General features: G+C 45.7%; 1 protein-coding gene across 2 annotated transcripts in view; it reads left to right on the plus strand.

The window, feature by feature from the left end:
* LOC149457102 (solute carrier family 26 member 6-like) overlaps positions 1–20,845 on the plus strand; it is a 72,676-nt gene that overhangs the window by 29,565 nt on the left and 22,266 nt on the right. For both annotated transcript variants that reach the window (XM_089684073.1, XM_089684074.1), the window contains exons 6-14: positions 244–408; positions 1,941–2,093; positions 6,457–6,539; positions 10,019–10,166; positions 10,241–10,354; positions 12,462–12,539; positions 15,716–15,811; positions 16,417–16,523; positions 18,764–18,833. In XM_089684073.1, coding sequence (XP_089540199.1) covers positions 244–408; positions 1,941–2,093; positions 6,457–6,539; positions 10,019–10,166; positions 10,241–10,354; positions 12,462–12,539; positions 15,716–15,811; positions 16,417–16,523; positions 18,764–18,833 — 1,014 coding nt within the window. The remainder of the gene's footprint in view (positions 1–243; positions 409–1,940; positions 2,094–6,456; positions 6,540–10,018; positions 10,167–10,240; positions 10,355–12,461; positions 12,540–15,715; positions 15,812–16,416; positions 16,524–18,763; positions 18,834–20,845) is intronic.

The raw sequence follows: 20,845 nt of genomic DNA on the forward strand, positions 1-20,845 counted from the left end.
TTATTTTATTTTCATGTGAGTATTATTTTGGTTATGCTGTGTGCCTTAGCTGCTTGTACATTTAAAGCGCTCACTTATTATTTTCTGTTTTATATATAAACAGCAAGGAACTTGATTTGATAATTCTAATTTGCAACAATTCATGACCACATGCAGCACAGTTGTATGTGTTTTATTTGTTTGTCAGTTGTTTAGAACCTTCAGAGATCTCTATCTTTCTCATCTCCGTGTCTCTGTTGGCAGATCTTGTTGGGTCTGATGCAGTTCGGCTTCGTGGTGACGTACCTTTCGGAGCCTCTGATTCGTGGTTACACCAGTGCAGCGGCTGTTCATGTGGTTGTGTCTCAGGTGAAGAGCATTCTGGGAGTAAAGATCAACCAAAGGAGCCACCCGCTGTCCCTCATCTATGTAAGACCCTATGGTATTATACAACTGCCATATACGAAGTGTCACATATATTCTGCACTATGTTTAGCTCTTGTGCTTCATTGTTTAATAACGGGGCTGGATCTGGTCTGGGGGTGCAGCAAAAAAAAAAGTCAGGGACCATAATCTCAGCACTGTGTGTGAGTCACTGACAATCTGTCACCGTGTCATGACCTGGGAGACATTAGTGTGTATTAGGTTGTCATTAGATTATGGTGAATAAACAGAACCTGTGCCCCCCTTGTATCAGATGTACCTAGAATAGCCCCTCTTTACATCATGACTACTCAGCAGAGTCCTCTTTTACATCAGGTGCCCATCAGAGTGCCCCCTTACATCAAGTGTCCCCATCAGAGTGCCCCCTTACATCAAGTGTCCCCATCAGAGTGCCCCCTTACATCAGGTGTCCCCATCAGAGTGCCCCCTTACATCAGGTGTCCCCATCAGAGTGCCCCCTTACATCAGGTGTCCCCATCAGAGTGCCCCCTTACATCAGGTGTCCCCCATCAGAGTGCCCCCTTACATCAGGTGTCCCCCATCAGAGTGCCCCCTTACATCAGGTGTCCCCCATCAGAGTGCCCCCTTACATCAGGTGTCCCCCATCAGAGTGCCCCCTTACATCAGGTGTCCCCCATCAGAGTGCCCCCTTACATCAGGTGTCCCCCATCAGAGTGCCCCCTTACATCAGGTGTCCCCCATCAGAGTGCCCCCTTACAAGGGTGTATCTACTGTGAGGCAAACAAGCGTTTGTCTAGGGTGGCAATTTTTAGGCGGGTGAGAGAGAAAGAGAGAGAGGGGAGAAAGAGGGAAGAGTGAGAAGAAAGAGAGAGGGGGAGAGGGGGGGGGGAGAGAGAAGAGAGAGAGGGGGGAAGAGAGAGAGGAGGAGAGGGGAAAGAGAGAGGGAGGGGGGAGAGAGAGAGGGGGGAAGAGAGAGGGAGGGGGGAGAGAGAGAGGGGGGAGAGAGGAGACCACTGCTGTATGCTAATGAAATACTTGAATTGGCAGATGTGGAATATCGAAGACTTTTGCCTTAATGTATAAGTCCCCGGGTGTAACTTGGCATGCTATTTGTATGCCATGCGACACTTGCAAATCACATGGTAAGTCGCACCCTATTGCCAGCAATTACAGTGTCAATTACAGTCATTTCGGTGCGGTTCCGACTTGGTTGCATGCATTACTTTTGGTATGATTTGCAGAGACATCTGTGTCAGATGTCTTGCAAATCGCACCTCAAGTCGACAAGTGATCCGACTTTGAAATCGAGCAGCTTTTCTGTAAGGCGCACAATTTCAAAGTCGGGCTCGGTGTGACCGGGGTGTAAGGGTCACATATGGAGTTATTTAACAAAAGTACTGTACCCAGAGAAGCCAATCAGAATCTCTTACAACAGCGACTTTGGTAACTTTAAATTCTGATTGGCTCCTGTTGGTTTTGGCACGTTGCGGTGAGTGGATGGTTCCTTGCACAGTGTATTGAGGATTTCCATTGCTGGGTTTTGTCTTCCACTCCAGACCATCGTGAATATCTGCAGCAAGCTGCCCAAGACGAACGTCGCCTCTCTCATCATCGGTCTCATTGCCATCGCCGTCCTGTTCACAGTGAAGTTTCTAAATGAGAAATACATTTCGAAGATTCGATTTCCTATACCAATCGAGTTGATCACGGTGAGGCTTGTAGCAGAAAATATTTTATTCCAGACATGCATGGTTTTAGAATATACAGCGCAGCAGGATGAATCCTAAACCTGGATGTCTTTAAAGTGAAACTCCACTGCAGATTCTTTTTTGTGTCCTGGAGAAATTTAGGAAGACTTCAATCTGAAATGACCTCGAAGCAGAGCTAAAGCCACATTTAAAAATGCATAGCCCAGTCAGGTTCCATGCACACCAGCTTAAAAAAATGCTCCTAGCAGTAGCTTTTAAGTGTTTTTTTTTGGGGGGGGGGGTTCCCATTTTGTTTTTTTTGTTTTTTTAAATTTTTCTTGTTGCTGGGCAGATTTTAAACACAAAACGCAGCTAAAATGCCATACATGCTTTTCTGCAGCGTTCCCATTGAAATCTATAGAACCAAAAACGCTGAGTTTTGCTTTAAAAAAAAAAAAAACCCTGACCCTTTCCAAAAAACGCACCGGGTGAAAACGCGGAGATATGAATCTGTCCCATAGGAAATCATGTTAAATGGACTGTACTGCGTTTCTGCAAAACGCTGCAGGAAACACTGAAGTGTGAACCTGGGGTTATGCGAATTTTGGTGCATTGTTCCATTTTGCAGAAATACACTCCATTTAGCAAGGTTTCCTATGGATCTATTCAGGGGTGGACTGACAACTCATGGGGCCCCCGGGCAATAGGGGATCATGGGGCCCCTGTGTCCTTGCCCAAAAAGCCTATTAAAAAGGTACCAGGGGCATCTCATGGGGCCCCCTACTGACCCCCGGGCCCTCGGACAGTGCCCGAGTTTCCAAATGGTCAGTCCACCCCTGGATCTAGTTCACATTTGTGCACTGATCTGGTGTGTTTTTTTGAAAGGGTCAGGGACTTTTTTCCCCGCAGCAGATTGCGTTTTGCGTGTAATAGACTCTTGCGTTTTTCATGCATTTTGCGGGGGGTTTTTTGCTAATAGGAAATTATGACAAATTAATTTTAATGTAAAAAAAAAATACATAACCCAGTATGTCACGCAGAAATGGGGGGGTGGGGGTTTCAATGCAATTTTTGGGGAAAAAATGTATTTTAATTAAAAAAAAAAAAACAAACGTAACTCAGTTTTTTTGGGTAAAATATAAAAGATGATGTTAAGCAGAGTTAATAGATACCAAATATCACACTTTAAGACTGCGTATGCTGTGCAGCGGTGACAAGTGACAAAAATGTTACTGTCTATATCTGCTATAAAATCCTTTACAGGCTCTTTCACACGGACGTTCCGATCGGGTCCGCCTGCCCGTTTTTCAGGTGGACCTGATCGGAACCTCCATTCTCCTCTCTGGATCGGCGGGTGTAAACGGACATGTGTCCGTTTGAGGGGCAGACTGACAACACATGGGGCCCCTGGGCAATAGGGGATCATGGGGCCCCTGTGTCCTTGCCCAAACTCAAAAAAGCCTATGAAAAAGGTACCAGGGGCATCTTATGGGGCCCCCTACTGACCCCGGGCCCTTGGGCAGTGCCCGAGTTTCCAAATGGTCAGTCCGCCCCTGGTCCGTTTTACACCCATCGACATCCGATCCGCCAAAAAGGGACGGAATGGGGATCCAATTTCCTTTCAGTCCGTCGGATCAAGTCGGATGAAAATGAATAGGTGGTCCGTTTTCATCCGACCGCCCATTGAGGAGAGTGAACAGTTCTGTGTCTGTTCTGCAGCAGCGGAGCGGACACAGAGCTGTCATCCGCTTGCTCAGCGGGGATCAGCAGAGGGATCCCCCACATAGCAAGCGGGGGGTCTGACCCATGTGAAAGGACCCTAGCACTTTAGATTTACAGGGGAAGTCTGGTGCTAGAATTACTGCCCATGATCTGACGTTCATGGTGATACCTCACATGCATTGGCGTCACGAGGCAGGTGCGGGAGGTGCGCGCAGCACCAGGTGACACCTACCGCACGGGGTGACACCGGACCCGCTCTACGAAAAGGTAAGTTGTAAAGCAAGCCGACGATCCCTGCAGAATGGATCCGATCTATCCTGTGGGGATCGTCTGCTTTCTTTACAACTTACCTTTTCGTGGAGCGGGTCCGGTGTCACCCCGTATAGGTTGCATGCCGACGATCCCCGCAGGATGGATCGGATCTGCGGATTGAGCATAATGGATTGGAGTCCGATCCATTATCTTCCCCAATCTGCAGATCCGATCCATCCTGTGGGGATCGTTGGCTTTCTTTACAACTTACCTTTTCGTGGAGCGGGTTCGGTGTCACCCCGTATAGGTTGCATGCAACAATCCCCGCAGGATGGATCGGATCTACAGATTTGGGAGGATAATGGATCAGACTCCGATCCATTATGTTCAATCCACAGATCCGATCCATCCTGCGGGGATAGTTGGCTTGCAACCTATATGGAGTGACACCGGACCCGCTCCACGAAAAGGTAAGTTGTAAAGAAAGCCAACGATCCCCGCAGGATGGATCGGATCTGTAGATTGGGGAGCATAATGAGTCTGATCCATTCTGCTCAATCTGCAGATCCGATCCATTCTGCGGGGATCGCCGAAGGGGTGGTCACCAAGTGTTCCCACACCAGGTGACGCCAACCCTAGGGACGTCCGTGCTCACATGTATGGGACAATCGCTGCTTGTGTGCGCACAGGACCAATGCATGGCCTCACCTTTGCGTGCGAGTGCAGGGAGACAGGACCACTTTACAATTTATTTTTTTTATTTTTACACTGTCGCTTTAATTTTTCTCTTTTTAATCACTTTTATTGCTGTCACAAGGAAAGTAAACGTCCCCTGTGACCACAATAGGCAGGGACAATGAGAAAAAAAAAGAGTGATGCGCACACACACACACACACCTAGAAACCTATTAACCAATCAGCATATAATCGCCTATTAAATGTAATAATGAAATAAATAAAATCGATAATAATAACAAAGGCGTATAATGGTGATATCAATACAAGGGCAAACCCACAAATTATAATAAATACTATATAACAATTCCTTACAGCAAAAAACAGAATTGGGATGATGACTGCAGCTGCGGGCATCATCCCGGTATAACAAGTGCGTAGAACCTATATACAGGTACGTTGCTGGTCATCAATCGGTTGAGCGGTTATTAATACAGCTGCTTTTGTTGGGTTTTTTTTTTAAACTATATTTGTATAGTGGGTCATTCCACTCACTTTCTATGATCCCTGGTCATCCTGGACCCCCCCCCCTCCCACAGCCTGTTTGTACAGTAAAAGGAGCAGCAACACAATGACGAGCTCATCTTTATCTCACTCTGCTCTCTCCGCCTATCAGCATGCTTCTTGTTTGTCTATTTTCGGGTCTCAAGTGACACGTTGGACAGCTTGGATTATCAATGAATTCACCTGCAATGTTAAAGTCAGACGGTTATGCAGGCCGTAGACGGGTCGAAAATCGGCCGTTTAAAAAAAAAAAAAAAAAATCGGTCGTTCGATCGGCTGACGTTCCCACCAAACGGTAAAAAAAGGCTGATTTTTGTCCCGTCTATGGCTGGCATTTAACCCCATAATTACTTCTGTCCATTGCAGAGACAGGGGAGCAATACATAAGAATAAGAAGAATTGCAGTCCGCTATTATATTTTACATGAAACGTCTTGCGGTTGCAACAATGTATCCATTTGTATCCCTTTGGGATACAGATGTTTTTATTCGGATACAAATAGATACATTGTTGCCACCGCAAGACTTTCATATAAAATATAATCTTCTTTCTTCTTTTTTCCTTTTTCTTCTTGCCGGTCACGGCTCATGCGCAGATTTTTTATCGGTAAAACGATCGGCCGATTTGCCCATCATTGCTGGGAAAATCAGCCGATCGTCAAAATCGGCCGCAAACTTTCCAACATGCCCAATTAAAAAAAAAAAATGTGCAAAAAGCCTGAAAAACAGCCAACAAATTAACCCACTAACGGTGCAAAAATCAGCCAATTTTTTTTTTTTTCGGCCGAAAAATCGGTTGATTTTTGACTCGTCTATGGCCGGCATTAGACCTGGTTCACATTAGTGCGATATCAGGTGCAACTTGAGTCACAGAGAATCGCATGACGAGGGAAATCACATTATTCAATAGGGTTTGTTCATAGTCAGTACAGAACGATTTTGGAAAGGTTTCTGTGCGATTTCAGTGCAATCATAGCATATGCAAACCGTATCAGAGTTGCATCCAGGTAGCACTAATAGTCAGATCACAATTGTATAGCAGCAGTGTGAACCTAGGCTCAATGTACGTCTCTGCCTTTAGCAATGTCGGGGTACCCAAGTCCTTGTAGATCTTGTACTGTAGGAATGTTGTGTAGCAGATGCACCTGACACCCCGTCTACTCTGTGTTTAGCTAATTGTGGCCACTGGGATCGCGTACGGGGCCGATCTGAACAAAGCGTATGGTGTGGACATTGTCGGAGACATCCCAACTGGGTAAGCACTGAATAATGTATGAGACTAATTAGCTGCAGATAGCAAATGTGTGTAATTAGACTTAAATTGTGAAAGTCTCTCACGTGCAAATTAGCTGAACCAGGAAACTCTGATAAATGGTTGTCTGTGCCCAGCTTGCTTGAAAATTTTGAAGGTCGGTGGTGACCATGATGTACTGCTCTATACCCATGATGTCCTGTACCCGCTCTATACCCATGATGTCCTGTACCTGCTCTATACCCATGATGTCCTGTACCCGCTCTGTGCCCATGATGTCCTGTACCCGCTCTGTGCCCATGATGTCCTGTACCCGCTCTGTGCCCCTGATGTCCTGTACCCGCTCTGTGCCCATGATGTCCTGTACCCGCTCTGTGCCCATGATGTCCTGTACCCGCTCTGTGCCCATGATGTCCTGTACCCGCTCTGTGCCCATGATGTCCTGTACCCGCTCTGTGCCCATGATGTCCTGTACCCGCTCTGTGCCCATGATGTCCTGTACCCGCTCTGTGCCCATGATGTCCTGTACCCGCTCTGTGCCCATGATGTCCTGTACCCGCTCTGTGCCCATGATGTCCTGTACCCGCTCTGTGCCCATGATGTCCTGTACCCGCTCTGTGCCCATGATGTCCTGTACCTGCCCTGTACACCCATGATGTCCTGTACCTGCCCTGTACACCCATGATGTCCTGTACCTGCTCTGTACCCCTGATGTCCTGTACCTGCCCTGTACACCCCTGATGTCCTGTACCTGCCCTGTACACCCCTGATGTCCTGTACCTGCCCTGTACACCCCTGTACGCCCTGTACACGCTCTGTACACCCATGATGTCCTTTACCTGCTCTGTACCCATGATGTCCTGTACCTGCTCTGTACCCATGATGTCCTTTCAGTGGTGTATTTTGGCTTTGTGCTTCCCTAGGCAAGACTAAAATCGTGCCCCCCCCCCCCCAATCTAAATTTGTCCCATCCCTTCCTGTTTAGGATCCATCTCTTCATCTGTAAACTCCGCCCCTTCTGCTTTAGGCTCCACCTCTTCATATTAGCGCTCCACCTGCAGGAGACGGTCAGAGACTGTGCACAGGAGACGGTCAGAGACTGTGCACAGGAGACGGTCAGAGACTGTGCACAGGAGACGGTCAGAGACTGTGCACAGGAGACGGTCAGAGACTGTGCACAGGAGACGGTCAGAGACTGTGCACAGGAGACGGTCAGAGACTGTGCACAGGAGACGGTCAGAGACTGTGCACAGGATACAGGAGACGGTCAGAGACTGCAGACAGGATACAGAGACTGCGGACAGGATACAGGAGACAGTCAGCGACTTAGGACATAGTACAGGAGATGGTCAGAGACTGTGGACAGGATACAGGAGAGATCAGAGACTGCATACATCTTAAAGGAGACGGTCAGAGACTGCGGACAGGATACAGGAGACGGTCAGAGACTGTGAACCAGCTGGAGAGGCCTGGTTTATACCAAGCACTATGGAAGACTGGTTTGCCTACAGACATTAGATGGGTGCTGCACAACCCGTTAGACCTTGAAGCCACTCAAAGAGTTAATAGGACTCATCCCAGTGCTGGCACTGTGTCCACCAATTCACAATATAAAATACAATGAAGTCGTTTCACACTTGCCAAAATGTTCTAGTCTACATCAAGCTTTCACCAATATAGTTAAACTTCCAGAACCTCAGAGAAGACTCAGATACCACACCTCCTAGTAAAACGAGTAGAACCTGTAGATCTTCATAGACTTTGTTCCCTTTATTGGGCATGGCCAGGCCTGGACTGGGACAAAAAATAGGCCCAGGCACTTTGAACTGAGCAGCCAAAAGCCCAGGGACCTTTTCATTGGAGCCCGGTGGCAGAACGCCAGGGCCGGGTCGCAAGAGTGACCCTTGCAACCTGGTAGTTCCGGCACTAGTGTCAGTAGGTTTTTATTTTTCAAAGGAAGGAGGGAAACCAGAGAGAGAGAGAGAGAGAGAGAGAGAGAGAGAGAGAGGGAAAGAAAGCGAGAGAAAGAAGAGAAACAGGAGACAGAGAGTAAGAGAGAAAGAAGGAACGAGGGAAACGGGAGATAGAGAGGGAGAGAAAAAGAGACGTATAGAAGGAGAGAAAGAAAAGAGAGAAACAGGAGAGAGAGAGACACAGCACCTAAAGATACCGAGAAATGCATGGTCCTCTATGTGCCACCCAGCCGCTTCTCCTGTCCAGGCGGCCCCATGGCTGATAGGTTCTCTGTCTCCTCACCCATCCTCACCCCGCCTCCCCACACAAACACTCCCCCCTGCCACAGCACAGCCCTTTTCAGTGATGGCACTGGTCCCTTCTGCCTGGGGGCGGTGCCGCCCCCCTGAAAAAAGCCGGCCAAGGCAGCTGCCTTGTTTGCCTCGTGGCAGATACGCACCTTGGTGTGAGTCTACAAACCCCTCACTAGGAAGAGCCAGGTGGACATTGACAGTAGGCAACTGATGATCTGTGGCTAAGTGAGTACAATATCCCGGTGCTGCAAATGTGATAGTGTTGTGCTTTTGGACTCTAGGAGTACAGGTCAAAAGTCTTGGAGGAAGCCAGCCAGAAAACCGGTCCCTGCTGGGGCTAATTGGGGGGGGGGGGGGCTATTACATAAAGCAGCCCAAGGAACCAATTGGGTCAGAAGAAAGCCAGGAGGAAGCTGTGGGAGAGAGCCCAAGTTGTCCAAGAGGTGGTGTGAGTCGACATCCCCCTCACTAGGATAAGCCTGGTGGATATCGACAGGAGGAAACCAATGATCCTGTGGCTCAGTGAGTAAAATATCCTAGTGCTGCAAATGTGACAGTGTGGTGCTTTGAGACTCTAGGAGGAGTATAGGTCTCAGACAACTAGAGATCCTATGGGACAGAACTTTGTGAAAGTGCAGACAGAGGTTGTACAATACAGCCAGAAATTGTGCACGGCAGCCAGACGTTGTGAGAAACTTCCAAAAGTTGTGCAGAGAAGCCGGAAGTTAGGCAATCCTCACGTTGTACAGTTTTCTTCAATTTCGGGGCATCCCATGCTCCCTACCCATATTCATCGTTCCCCAATAAAAATAAACCCCCATTTTGACCTTTGAGTAAGAGGAAGAATGATGGAAATGCTGTGTGCCTGGCTGTGTGTGTGCGCCCTGAGGGGCAAATAGGATTTAATTCACCAGGAGCTCTTTAGGTGGTGCGCTACACAACATAATGTTGGTATCATCTTCACAAAGAGTGGTAAAAATGAACATAACCTAAAAGCATAAAATATGATAGAGCAGGGGACTCCAAACTATGGCCCTGGGGCTGGATGTGGCCCTTTGTTTGCCTTTATCTGGCCCTTGGGGCACTATGCCTTGACAGGAGACACTATTTAGTCCCAAAAAAAGGTTTATTGGACTTGCACATTTCTATGGCACGCTTGTTCTTGCTGCCTTCCATGTAAACTAGATGATGACACGTCTCCTTTTGTTGCTGCAGGCTGAAGGCTCCATTCGTGCCAGATGTTTCCATCTTTACCAGTGTGGTTGGCAATGCCTTTGCCATAGCGGTGGTGGTCTACGCTTTTACCATCTCTCTAGTGAAGATGTTCGCGGTGAAACATGGTTACAACATAGACAGCAACCAGGTGAAATCTCCTACGGTACTCTTATGTTACTGGAAAAAAAATTACAGAGCAATAGAAATTCTCTTATCTTGTAGGAATTCATCGCTCTTGGCCTTAGTAATTCTGTGGGAAGTTTCTTCCAGTGTTTCACGATTGGGACAGCCATGTCGAGGAGTCTGGTACAGGAGAGCACTGGAGGGAACAGCCAGGTAAAATCCTCTGTCTTACTGAGATAAGAGCATCAGCTCCTGAGCCGAGCCATGCATTGACCTAGCATGGGGTAGGACCATGTTCTTTAGCACCCAAGGTGAAAGGGCCAAAAGATGTCCCCCCAAAGAGCTCTGAACTACTTTAACAGCGTAGGTTGCAGGTCCTACCCATTTTGCACCCTCTCCTGCTGAAGCACCCAAAACAACTGCCTCTTCTGCTTATCCTACAGCCAAAATCCTGGGCTTTCCATCTTCTCTGAGGATCAATCTGCTGGTTGTAGTCTGTTGTCACCATCATAAATTCTGGGTCTGCATCCAACTACTCTGCTGCATCATTCCTGCTTGGCAACCCAGTTTTAATGGAGTAGTCCAGTGCTTTATAGGAGATTTTGTTTTCTCTGATTAAAATATATCTAAACCCAAGAACAAATATGCAATATATTGCTGCTTGCCAGTCCTTATATGTGGTGGCAGCATTTATTTTCTTTCTTCAGGCTTTATTTTGCCTCCATTGAGGTGACAATGCTCATTCACTGTACTGTGTCTTTGAAGCAGCAGTAATGTCACCCTAGCACACACACTGAGGACAATGTGCCTGATAAGAGTGCAGCAGAAATAGTGAGCCTGGGAATTTACAAGCTCACAAGGTTTCTGGCAGGATCAAATGTTTTTTTTTTCCACTAATCAAACAGATATATCACTTTCAATAGTATGTCACAGATCAAATAGGGGGAAAATAAGAGAAGGTCATTGCTAGGGTTAAAATACCGTTTAACCCCTGTCTAGACAGGAATAGGAGGAGGAGTGGACAAATGGGAACAATAATGCATTATATGAAATAACACATGTCCAGTATCCCTTTAGAAATGCATGTTCCTCTTTGCTGGTCACTAGGTGTTGCAGACATAAGTTGTGCAGTCTGTGCCAGAAGCAGGTCTGATAGTGTAATCAACTGATCAGCAGATCATACAGCTAATATATGCACCATCCAGTGGCCAACAAGGAGGAACATGCATGTCTAAAGGGATGCTGGGCATGTGTTCTTTCATATAACATCCAGACCAGGGGTAGGCAACCTTAAAGAGGTGGAGATCTACCCAGGAGTGTATTTACCACAAGGCAAACAAGGCATTTGCTAGCGCAGCATTTTTCAGAAGGGGGGCAGCGCTGTCCAATGAAAGAAGGAATGGAAGAAGGGTAAGACGCAGCATGGGGACCAGGTGGGATCTGATAGGGACTGCTTGATGATGTATGCAGAGCATGACTCTTGTTCCCGGAGAGTAGTTCAATGTTACTATGGTAACATTGAATTGCTTTGGTCAGAGTGTTGAAAAAAAAATTGTAAAAAAAAGAAAAAATTATTTAATAAAAAATATAAACAAAAATAGAAAAATGTGAAAAAAATACAAATTAAATTATTATTCTTTTCAGCAAAGAAATGTAGCAGAATACATTAATGAAGAAATGTAATTTCTTTGAAAAAAATGCACTTTTCTTCATTTCTGCAAACGTTTCAGGTGTTTTTTGTTTTAGCAAAAAATTAAAAAAACTCAGTGGTGATTAAATACCACCAAAAGAAAGCTGTATTTGTGTGAAAAAAATGATAAAAATTTCATATGGGTACAGTGTTGCATGACCGCGCAATTGTCATGGGCAGGAAGGGGGTATAAGTGGTTAATCAAGGAGAAGGAGCACTCATTTCCACAGTGAGTGGACTAATGTGATCGAACAATTGGGATCTGTGGCATACGTTCATGCACAGTTGGATCATCCCGTATCAGGTTGGGTGCTGGTTCAAGGATCATCCCATATCAGGTTGGGTGCTGGTTCAAGGATCATCCCATATCAGGTTGGGTGCTGGTTCAAGGATCATCCCATATCAGGTTGGGTGCTGGTTCAAGGATCATCCCATATCAGGTTGGGTGCTGGTTCAAGGATCATCCCATATCAGGTTGGGTGCTGGTTCAAGGATCATCCCATATCAGGTTGGGTGCTGGTTCAAGGATCATCCCATATCCGGTTGGGTGCTGGTTCAAGCAAATCAATCGACTTATCAATATTTACCCCTCTTGTCCTTGTTGCTGAAACTCCATCTGTCTTTCCTCAGGTCGCGGGAGCCATGTCATGCTTGGTTATCCTCGTCATCATTCTGAAGGCCGGTGAGCTGTTTAAGACTTTGCCAAAAGTGAGTTTATTAGAAATCTGCCTTTGTCTTCTCTGGGTGACATAATAGTAGGAAGTACCCTAGGTGACCCCGTACAATGACCATTATTGTTCCATCTTGGTACACTGAAAGAACATTTCGCACTAAAATTATTTTGTAACCAAAGTGACTAATCATAGCACCAATAAAATATTTAAACCTCAATTGAACTTTCAGTTTAAACCAGTTAAATGCATTCCAGGTGCATAAAACAAAAGGTTTACAAAGTCTTAGTTTTTTCCTTCCCAAGGCATCCACAGCCAGGGAACAGAAGCCTGTCCCTTGCCAGCATGCTCTGTAGGGAAGCAGTGGTCTCTCTACAGATGTCTGACACACTCTTGACTTAGTCAGACCTATAGCTTTGCAATCAGCAGAGCCCGTGCCCCTGCAGATCGGAGAGCTCTGACTCAACAGGAGGCATGTTGGACCAGAGGTGTCCCTAGCAGGGGCGGACTGACCATGTGAGCACTCGGGCACTTCCCGAGGGCCCGGGGTCAGTAGGGGGCCCCATGAGATGCCCCTAGTACCTTTCATAGGCTTTTTTGGGTGTGGTCGAGGACACAGGGGCCCCATGATCCCCTATTGCCCGGGGGCCCCATAAGTTGTCAGTCCGCCCCTGGTCCCTAGGGTTGGTGTCACCCGGTGTGGTAACATGTATAGAGGTGCCAGTGTAGCGATAAAATGAGTATCCCGTGAAGATATGTATCCCCTGAAGCAAGTGCTCATGTGCCGGTTTCAGGCCGAAGAAGCCGATCTCTGACTTTAGCCCAGAGCCGGCGATCGGCCTGAAACCGGCACATGCGCAGTTGCTTCAGGGGATACATATCTTCAGGGGATACTCATTTTACCGCTACACCGGGGCGGGGGCAGCTGTCACTGTGCTGGCATCCTGCTCCTCCACCACCTGTGATGGTGTCACCCGGTGCGCCCTGCACCCCCCCCCCAGGGACGCCATTGTGTTGGACCTCTGCAGGGAGACCACTGCTTCCACACTCCAAACTGAAAATTAAACCTTGAAATGCTTGCCTATTTTTGGTTTTAGTTTTTCTTCATGTAATGCTGTAGTGTGCCAGTTCAGCGCTCCCCTCATGAGGGCCACTTGTATTTTTGCCCTGGTCTCCCCTTGCTTCTCTCCGCAGCCAGGCACACACATACTTTGGCTCGTTGTCTTCAATGACCAGTATAGGGGATGGGGTTTTTTTTTAAGAGTTTATTGTAGAACTGGGGACAGGGATGGGGAATTATAGTAGGGTACTCCAAAATTAGAACTATTCATACTAAGGACATGTGAACTTATCTCTTAGTTGAGCACTGTAGACGTCCTGGCTGAAAGCAGATACCAGACTTCTCTTTAACATGTAGCAACAAGTAGTTTAGGAGTGAGCTAAGTCCCTCTAGCTGTAGTAGTAATATCAGGGTTGAGCTCTTCAGGTACAGGCCTGTTACGGCAGACTGTGGCAGTCCAGAAGTAATAGAACTGAGCAAAGTCCTTTGCAGTAGCATTAATTGGACAAGCTCTTCAGAACACCAGCCAGTGTCCCCTTTTCTCAGACCCAAGCTGACTGTCAAGCATCAGAGCGGTAGCAAAGCACACAGAGTCCCCAAGTGTGCTTAAATGTTGGTCTACTCAATTATTTGCTATTTGGAAATTTTTCTCTGTCTAAACAGTGGCTCCCACACATTCATCTAGTCCAGGGGTCTCCAGACATAATAAACTAAGGGTCAGTTCACTGTCCTCCAGAATTCTGGTGGGGGGGGGGCTGGTTGTTGGGGTCGGACAGTAGGGGTAGAAAATGTACATGGTGTCTGTGGTCAGTAGAAGGAGAAATAGTGCCCATTCTTGGTATTGGTGAAAGGAATGTCATTCGTGTTAGTGGAAGGGATCGTGCCCCATCATTGGTGTCACTAGGAGGAATTCTGCCCTATCGTTGGTATCAGTGAAAGAAATAGTGCCCCATCATTGGTATTAGTGGGAGGAATAGTGCCCCATCATTGGTATCAGTGGGAGGAATAGTGCCCCATCATTGGTGTCAGTGGGAGGAATAGTGCCCCATCATTGGTATCAGTGGGAGGAATAGTGCCCCATCATTGGTATTAGTGGGAGGAATAGTGCCCCATCATTGGTGTCAGTGGAAGGAATAGTGCCCCATCATTGGTATCAGTGGAAGGAATAGTGCCCCATTATTGGTGTCAGTGGGAGGAATAGTGGCCCATCATTGGTATTAGTGGGAGGAATAGTGGCCCATCATTGGTATTAGTGGGAGTAATAGTTCCTCATCCATGGTATCAGTAGGAGGAATAGTGCCAAATCATTGGTATCAGTGGGAGGAATAGTGCCCCATCATTGGTATCAGTGGGAGGAATAGTGCCCCATCATTGGTGTCAGTGGGAGGAATAGTGTCCCATTGTTGGTATTAGTGGAAGGAATGTCATTAGTGTTAGTGGTAGGGATCATGCCCCATAATTGGTGTCACTGGGAGGAATCCTGCCCTATCGTTGGTATCAGTGGAAGGAATAGTGCCCCATCATTGGTATTAGTGGGAGGAATAGTGCCCCATCATTGGTATTAGTGGGAGGAATAATGCCCCATCATTGGTATTAGTGGGAGGAATAGTGTCCCATCATTAGTGTTAGTGGGAGGAATAGCGCCCCATCATTAGTGTTAGTGGAAGGGATCGTGCCCCATCATTTGGTATCAATGAGAGTAATCCTGCCCCATGGTTGGTATTAATGGAATGAATGGTGACCCACGTTGGTGTCAGTGGAAGAAATAGTGTCCCATCATAGATGTCAGTGGGAGAAATAATGCCCCACTATTGGTGTCAGTGGGAGGAATAGTGATCCATCATTGGTATTAATGGAAGGGATAGTGCCCCATCATTGGTGTCAATAGGAGGAATCCTACCCCATCATTGGGCAGGTTGGTGAGATGGCAGTGAACTGGTGATGAGGTCCAGACCATGAAACTAATCACTTGGACAGATTCAGCTGATAGGTGGTGGAGCAGATTGGTGCTCAGTGCTAATCGCTAACTATAATGTATAGCTTTTTTACCCTGCAGTGTTTTTGGAATAATTTAGGTTCGGTAACCAGCAATCGCCATATCTTAATACTGTTGTACCCCCGATTCATTACATGTCTTTGTTTCTTCCTCTCAGGCAATCCTGGCATCAGTTGTCATTGTGAATTTGAAGGGCATCTTCAAGCAGTTCAGAGATATCCCCTTGCTATGGAGAACAAACAGAATTGACTTGGTAAATAATTTTTGAACTAACTCCTAAGCAGACACTGCAGATTTTATGGAGCTCCAGAGACAAATGCATTTCTATGTGGAAGGTGATAAAAGAAAAAAAGAGTTAAACATTAATCCACTCAAAACCTAGATCTTGCAACCCTGGGGTCGTAAAGTCCACCACTGTCAACCAACTTATCTATCTAAAAAAATTGTATTGTATTGCAGCATTTGTTTTCTTTTTTAATTTTTTACATTACATTTGTTCTGTGGGAATAAGGGCAAAAACCAATATTATTAGGCTATTTTCTCTCCAGGTCAAATGTTATTCATTCATAAAGAGTGGTAGACGGAGCTAACAAACAGAGTAAATTAGAATTTGTTTATGATAATCAGAAGCATCTAGTGGACAGAATGTGGCATTTTCCTGAAAAATTTGAGAATAAATAGCCTTGTAACATTTGATTTTGCACCTATTCGCATAGTACCTGCAATTTCTCAGAACTAAGAGCTCAATGGTGTTCAAGGTGAGTAAACGACTGTTATTACGAGGTTCTACTGGGCTCAGGTCTGAGAGTTCTATAAATTGTTCCTGTGATGGAAATCTTCTAATCTGGTCTCTTTCAGGTGGTCTGGCTGGTAACATTTGTGGCCACGATACTCCTGAACTTAGACCTGGGACTGGCGGTTTCTGTGGCCTTCTCTCTCCTGACTGTCATCTTTAGGACGCAGCTGTAAGTCTTGCATTGGTGTTGGTTTAATTGGTTTTTGCATTTTGTATTCTTCTCAAAAAAGTTCCTTTCTATTGCTCTCCGCCTCCTCCAAATCTCCAAACTTCTTTTTTTGTTGCTGTGATCTGACTTTCTCTTAGAGGGTGGCTACAATCATTCTCCTTGGTCCCACTGTATGTAGGAACATAGCCACCCTCCCTTGCTTACCCCCAAGATGGACTATGGATTATGGGATGTGTAGTGTGCATAGAGCAGCGCACATGACACAAACTAACGTGTGCTGCTCCTTCCAAACTAACGAGGATGAAAAAACAGGGGTTCAGGAGATCTTGGAGGACGTTATAAGGAGTCAAAAATGTTGGGGATACAATCTGAAAACTTGTTGGTTCTCTCTTTCTTCTCTCTCTCTTTATAACCAAGATGTCTGATGTTACAGTCTGCTGAAATGTGTTGTATGTTTGCAACTTAAGCCACACAAGTAAACCAAGTTCTGCCTCATCACAAGCTACTAGTGTCTTCTCTAACACATAACCAACAAAAAAAACCAAAAGGAATAAGTTCATGAAAAATGTGTATGGATGAGTTTTGCAGAATAAATTAGGCTACCCCATAGCTGATGTATGGTTCCCCACTGCAGTAGGTTTATTTAGTGAGTCTAAAATCTTAAAATTTATCCTATTCCAGCTTACTATAAAAGTAAACCCTAACCAAAATAATTATAGAGACACTGTTCTTTTCCCATGTAGAGCAAATTATGAGTTCTGAATTCCAAGTTCTAAATTCTGAGCTTCAAGTTCTCAGTTCCAAATTCCAAGTTCCAAATTTCAAATTCCGAGTCCTGAAGTCCAAATTCTAAATTCAAAATTACAAGCGTCAAATTCCGATTTTCGCATTCTCAGTTCCAAATTTCAAATTCTGATTTCCGAATTCTGAGTTGCAAATTCCGAGTTTCAAATTTCTGATTTCCGAATTCTGAGTATCTAATTCCAGGGTTCTGAGTTTAAAATTTTGAGGTTCCAAGTTTCAAATTCCAGGTTCTGAATTGAGAATTCCAAAGTTCAGTGCCAGTGTGTTTTGAGAGCTCTGTACCCCCCCCCCCCAGTGAGATATACTTACCCATCCACACTCCCTTGCCACCTCCCTGCTGCAGGAGCCCACCCTGGGTAAGCTCTGAGGTCGCATTGTGTCATGATGATGTCATTGCACCTCCCCAATGGGACCCTAGTTCCTGGCATTGCTGTACTACACCGATCCACCCTGCTACCTTGTGCTTGTAACCTGATGATCCTGGATTGCACCTACTGGGGATGATGGAACGTTCTTCTTGCTATGTCTCAAAAAACCTAGTGTAAAAAAAAAAAGTCAGTGCTAAGCAGTGGTGCATTTAGGTTTTGTTCTGCCCTAGGCTACACAAAAATCGCCCCCCCCCCCTCCCGCGGAGAGAGCCTGACACCAACCAACACCACCTCCCCCTCCCTCTTGACCCCCCACCAAGAAAGCCTTCCACTACCACCACCCTCCATACACCGGCCACCCCACCTCCCAGCGAGAGAGAGAAAAACGCTCACCTTCACAGCTCCAGACATCCCCTGAAATGAGTGTCTCTGAGGCTCTTCATACACCATCAAGCAGCCTGCAGCCTCTCTCGGATCGCACCTGGTCCCTATGCCGCATGGGTCCCTTCTTCTGTCCCTTCTTCCAGGGAGTGGTGCTGCCCCCCCTGAAAAATGCCGCCCTAGGCAAATGCCTTGTTTGCCTTGTGGTAAATACAGCCCTGCTGCTAAGAATTTATTCACTGCCACCAATCCGATTCAGACCTTCCTCAAATGTTTGACTGTGATCGATCATGTAGGAAATAGCGAAGTCACACAGCACATGCTACACCCCTAATGACATCCCATGAAGCAATGCCTGCTGTGGTTGCATTAAAACTGCAGTAAATTGAGTAAACTCCTGTTTTTAGCATAGCTGCAGTGTTTGCTCGAATACATGAGTAGCTCACGAATTGATATATCTCATCTCTCAAATGGACTTTGCTTTTTAATTGACATCTATTCTCTAAATCCCTTATTAGCAGACATAAACACAACTCAAGTCTGTCATGGTTTGGCTGAAGGAGGCCATCATATAGTTCTCTCTCTCTCACGTTGAATTACGTATGATTATTCTGGAAGTGATTTCCTGTTTTATGTTTGGATGATCATCAAGTTCTTAGTTCATTGTTCTCCTTCCCCCCCCTACAGACCTCATTACTCCATTCTTGGGCAAGTTCCAGGGACACATATTTACAGGGATGTGGCTCAGTACCAACAGGTGAGAGTCAATGACACTGTTTGCTAATGCATAACCTACAGTTTAGTATTTCCCATTGCAGACCCATGGACGGGGTATTTTCAAAAGAAAGCAAAAGGACACTAATGGACATGGGCAGCCACTAGAAGGCGTCCTTATAATTAATATAGGTACTGAGAATCTGATGTCTATGGTTTTATGGACTTTTAGTTGTGATTGGGTGCAGGACATTAACCCCTCGCCTACCGGGCACTTTCCCCCCTTCCTGCCCAGGCCAATTTTCAGCTGTCAGCGCTGTTGCACTTTGAATGGCAATTGCGCGGTCATGCATCACTGCACTCATTTTTATAATTTTTTTTCAGACAAATAGAGCTTTCTTTCAGTGGTATTTAATCGCCACTGGGGGGTTTTATTTTTTGCACTATAAATTAAAAAAGTGCAAAATGTTATAAATAGAAACAAAGAAAACCAATTTTTTTTTCACATTTTTTGCTAACAAGTAATTTTTCTCCTTCATTGATATGCATTGATGAGGCAGCACTGGTGTGCATTAATGAGGAGGCACTGATGATGCACTGATATGCAGCAATAATGGGCACTGATGAGGCGACACTGATGAGGCAGCACTGGTGGGCATTGATGATGCACTGATATGTAGCAATGATGGGCACTGATGATGCACTGATATGTAGCAATGATGGGCACTGAGAGTCGGCACTGATGGGCGGCTCTGATAGGCGTCACTGACCGATAGCACCAACTGCAGGCACTGCTGTGCACTGTTGGGCAGCACTGATGGGCGCCACTGTTGGGCAGCACTGATGGGCGCCACTGCCTGGCACTGCTGGGCAACACTGCTGGGCACTGATGGGTGGCACTGCTCAGCGGCATTGCTGGGCACTGCTGGGCGGCACTGATGTTCAACAGGTAAAAAGTTTTGGGCATAAAATTAGCTAATCTTACATAATTTTGGGGTGCTGAAAACGAAAATGACCCTAAAAAATGTTGATTGGCTCTAGTTTCCATGATATATTCACCCATCTAATGACGTAAGCCATTCAAAATGATGATGCAACTTCAGCTGCATATTGCGCAATTGATACTGGTGACCAATAGAAAATTGCATGTATACTGAGATGATGCAATATTAGCCTTTAATTGCATCACTTCACTGCATAAAAGCTGCAGTATCTGTAGCTGATTGGAGTTCGACAGCGTCTTTACATTTCGTTTTATGCTTATATAGGCTACTCAGTAATGCCTCGAACTTGTGTGAATAAAGCAGATAATTTCTGCTATATCTGCGGTGAAATAACTTTTATCTCACAAAAAAGGAGGATAACAGGAATGATTAATAAAGCCTAAAACTTGTATTTTGGCTGCAAGATAGGAGACCAGGACAAGAGCTGGGCACCACATATATGCTGCAATTCTTGTGGGACGGCACTGGAGCAATGGTTGAATGGAAAAAAGGCATCTATGCCTTTCGCTGTGCCAATGATTTGGAGAGAGCCAACAGATCATGTTAGTAATTGTTACTTTTGTATGGTGCCTCCAATTGTAAAAGGGCTAAATAAGAAGAAAAAGTTATCTGTGCACTATCCAAATATTCCATCGGCAATACGTCCAGTTCCTCATGGAGAGGGGCTACCAGTTCCTAAAGCACCAGAATCCTTCGTGGTTGAGTCAAGTGAGGAAGAACCTGAAGCGTGTAGTCACGTGCAGTTGTAAGAGATAGCCCTTTCCTCGAATACAAGAGAAAAGCCAAGAGAAGCAAAACCGACACAAACTGAAGACAAAACTAGTGAGAATCCTAAGTATTAAAATGATTCAACTTAGCTTATGGCTATAATTTTTCTTGGTAATCCTATGCAATATATTATGCCATTTAGGCTTTGTTATGTAGTCAATATCACTTGCTTTATATTTGTGGAAAGACATCTATCTATATAATTATTGTGCATTATGTAGTCATTACGCCTATAGTAGAAAACTTTCTGTTTACAGAAAAACTAGAGCCAATTGACAAATTT

This window comes from Staurois parvus, unplaced genomic scaffold, assembly GCF_062004578.1.
Source record: "Staurois parvus isolate SC_StPar_1 unplaced genomic scaffold, SC_StPar_1.0 ptg000335l, whole genome shotgun sequence".
Lineage (NCBI taxonomy): Eukaryota > Metazoa > Chordata > Amphibia > Anura > Ranidae > Staurois > Staurois parvus.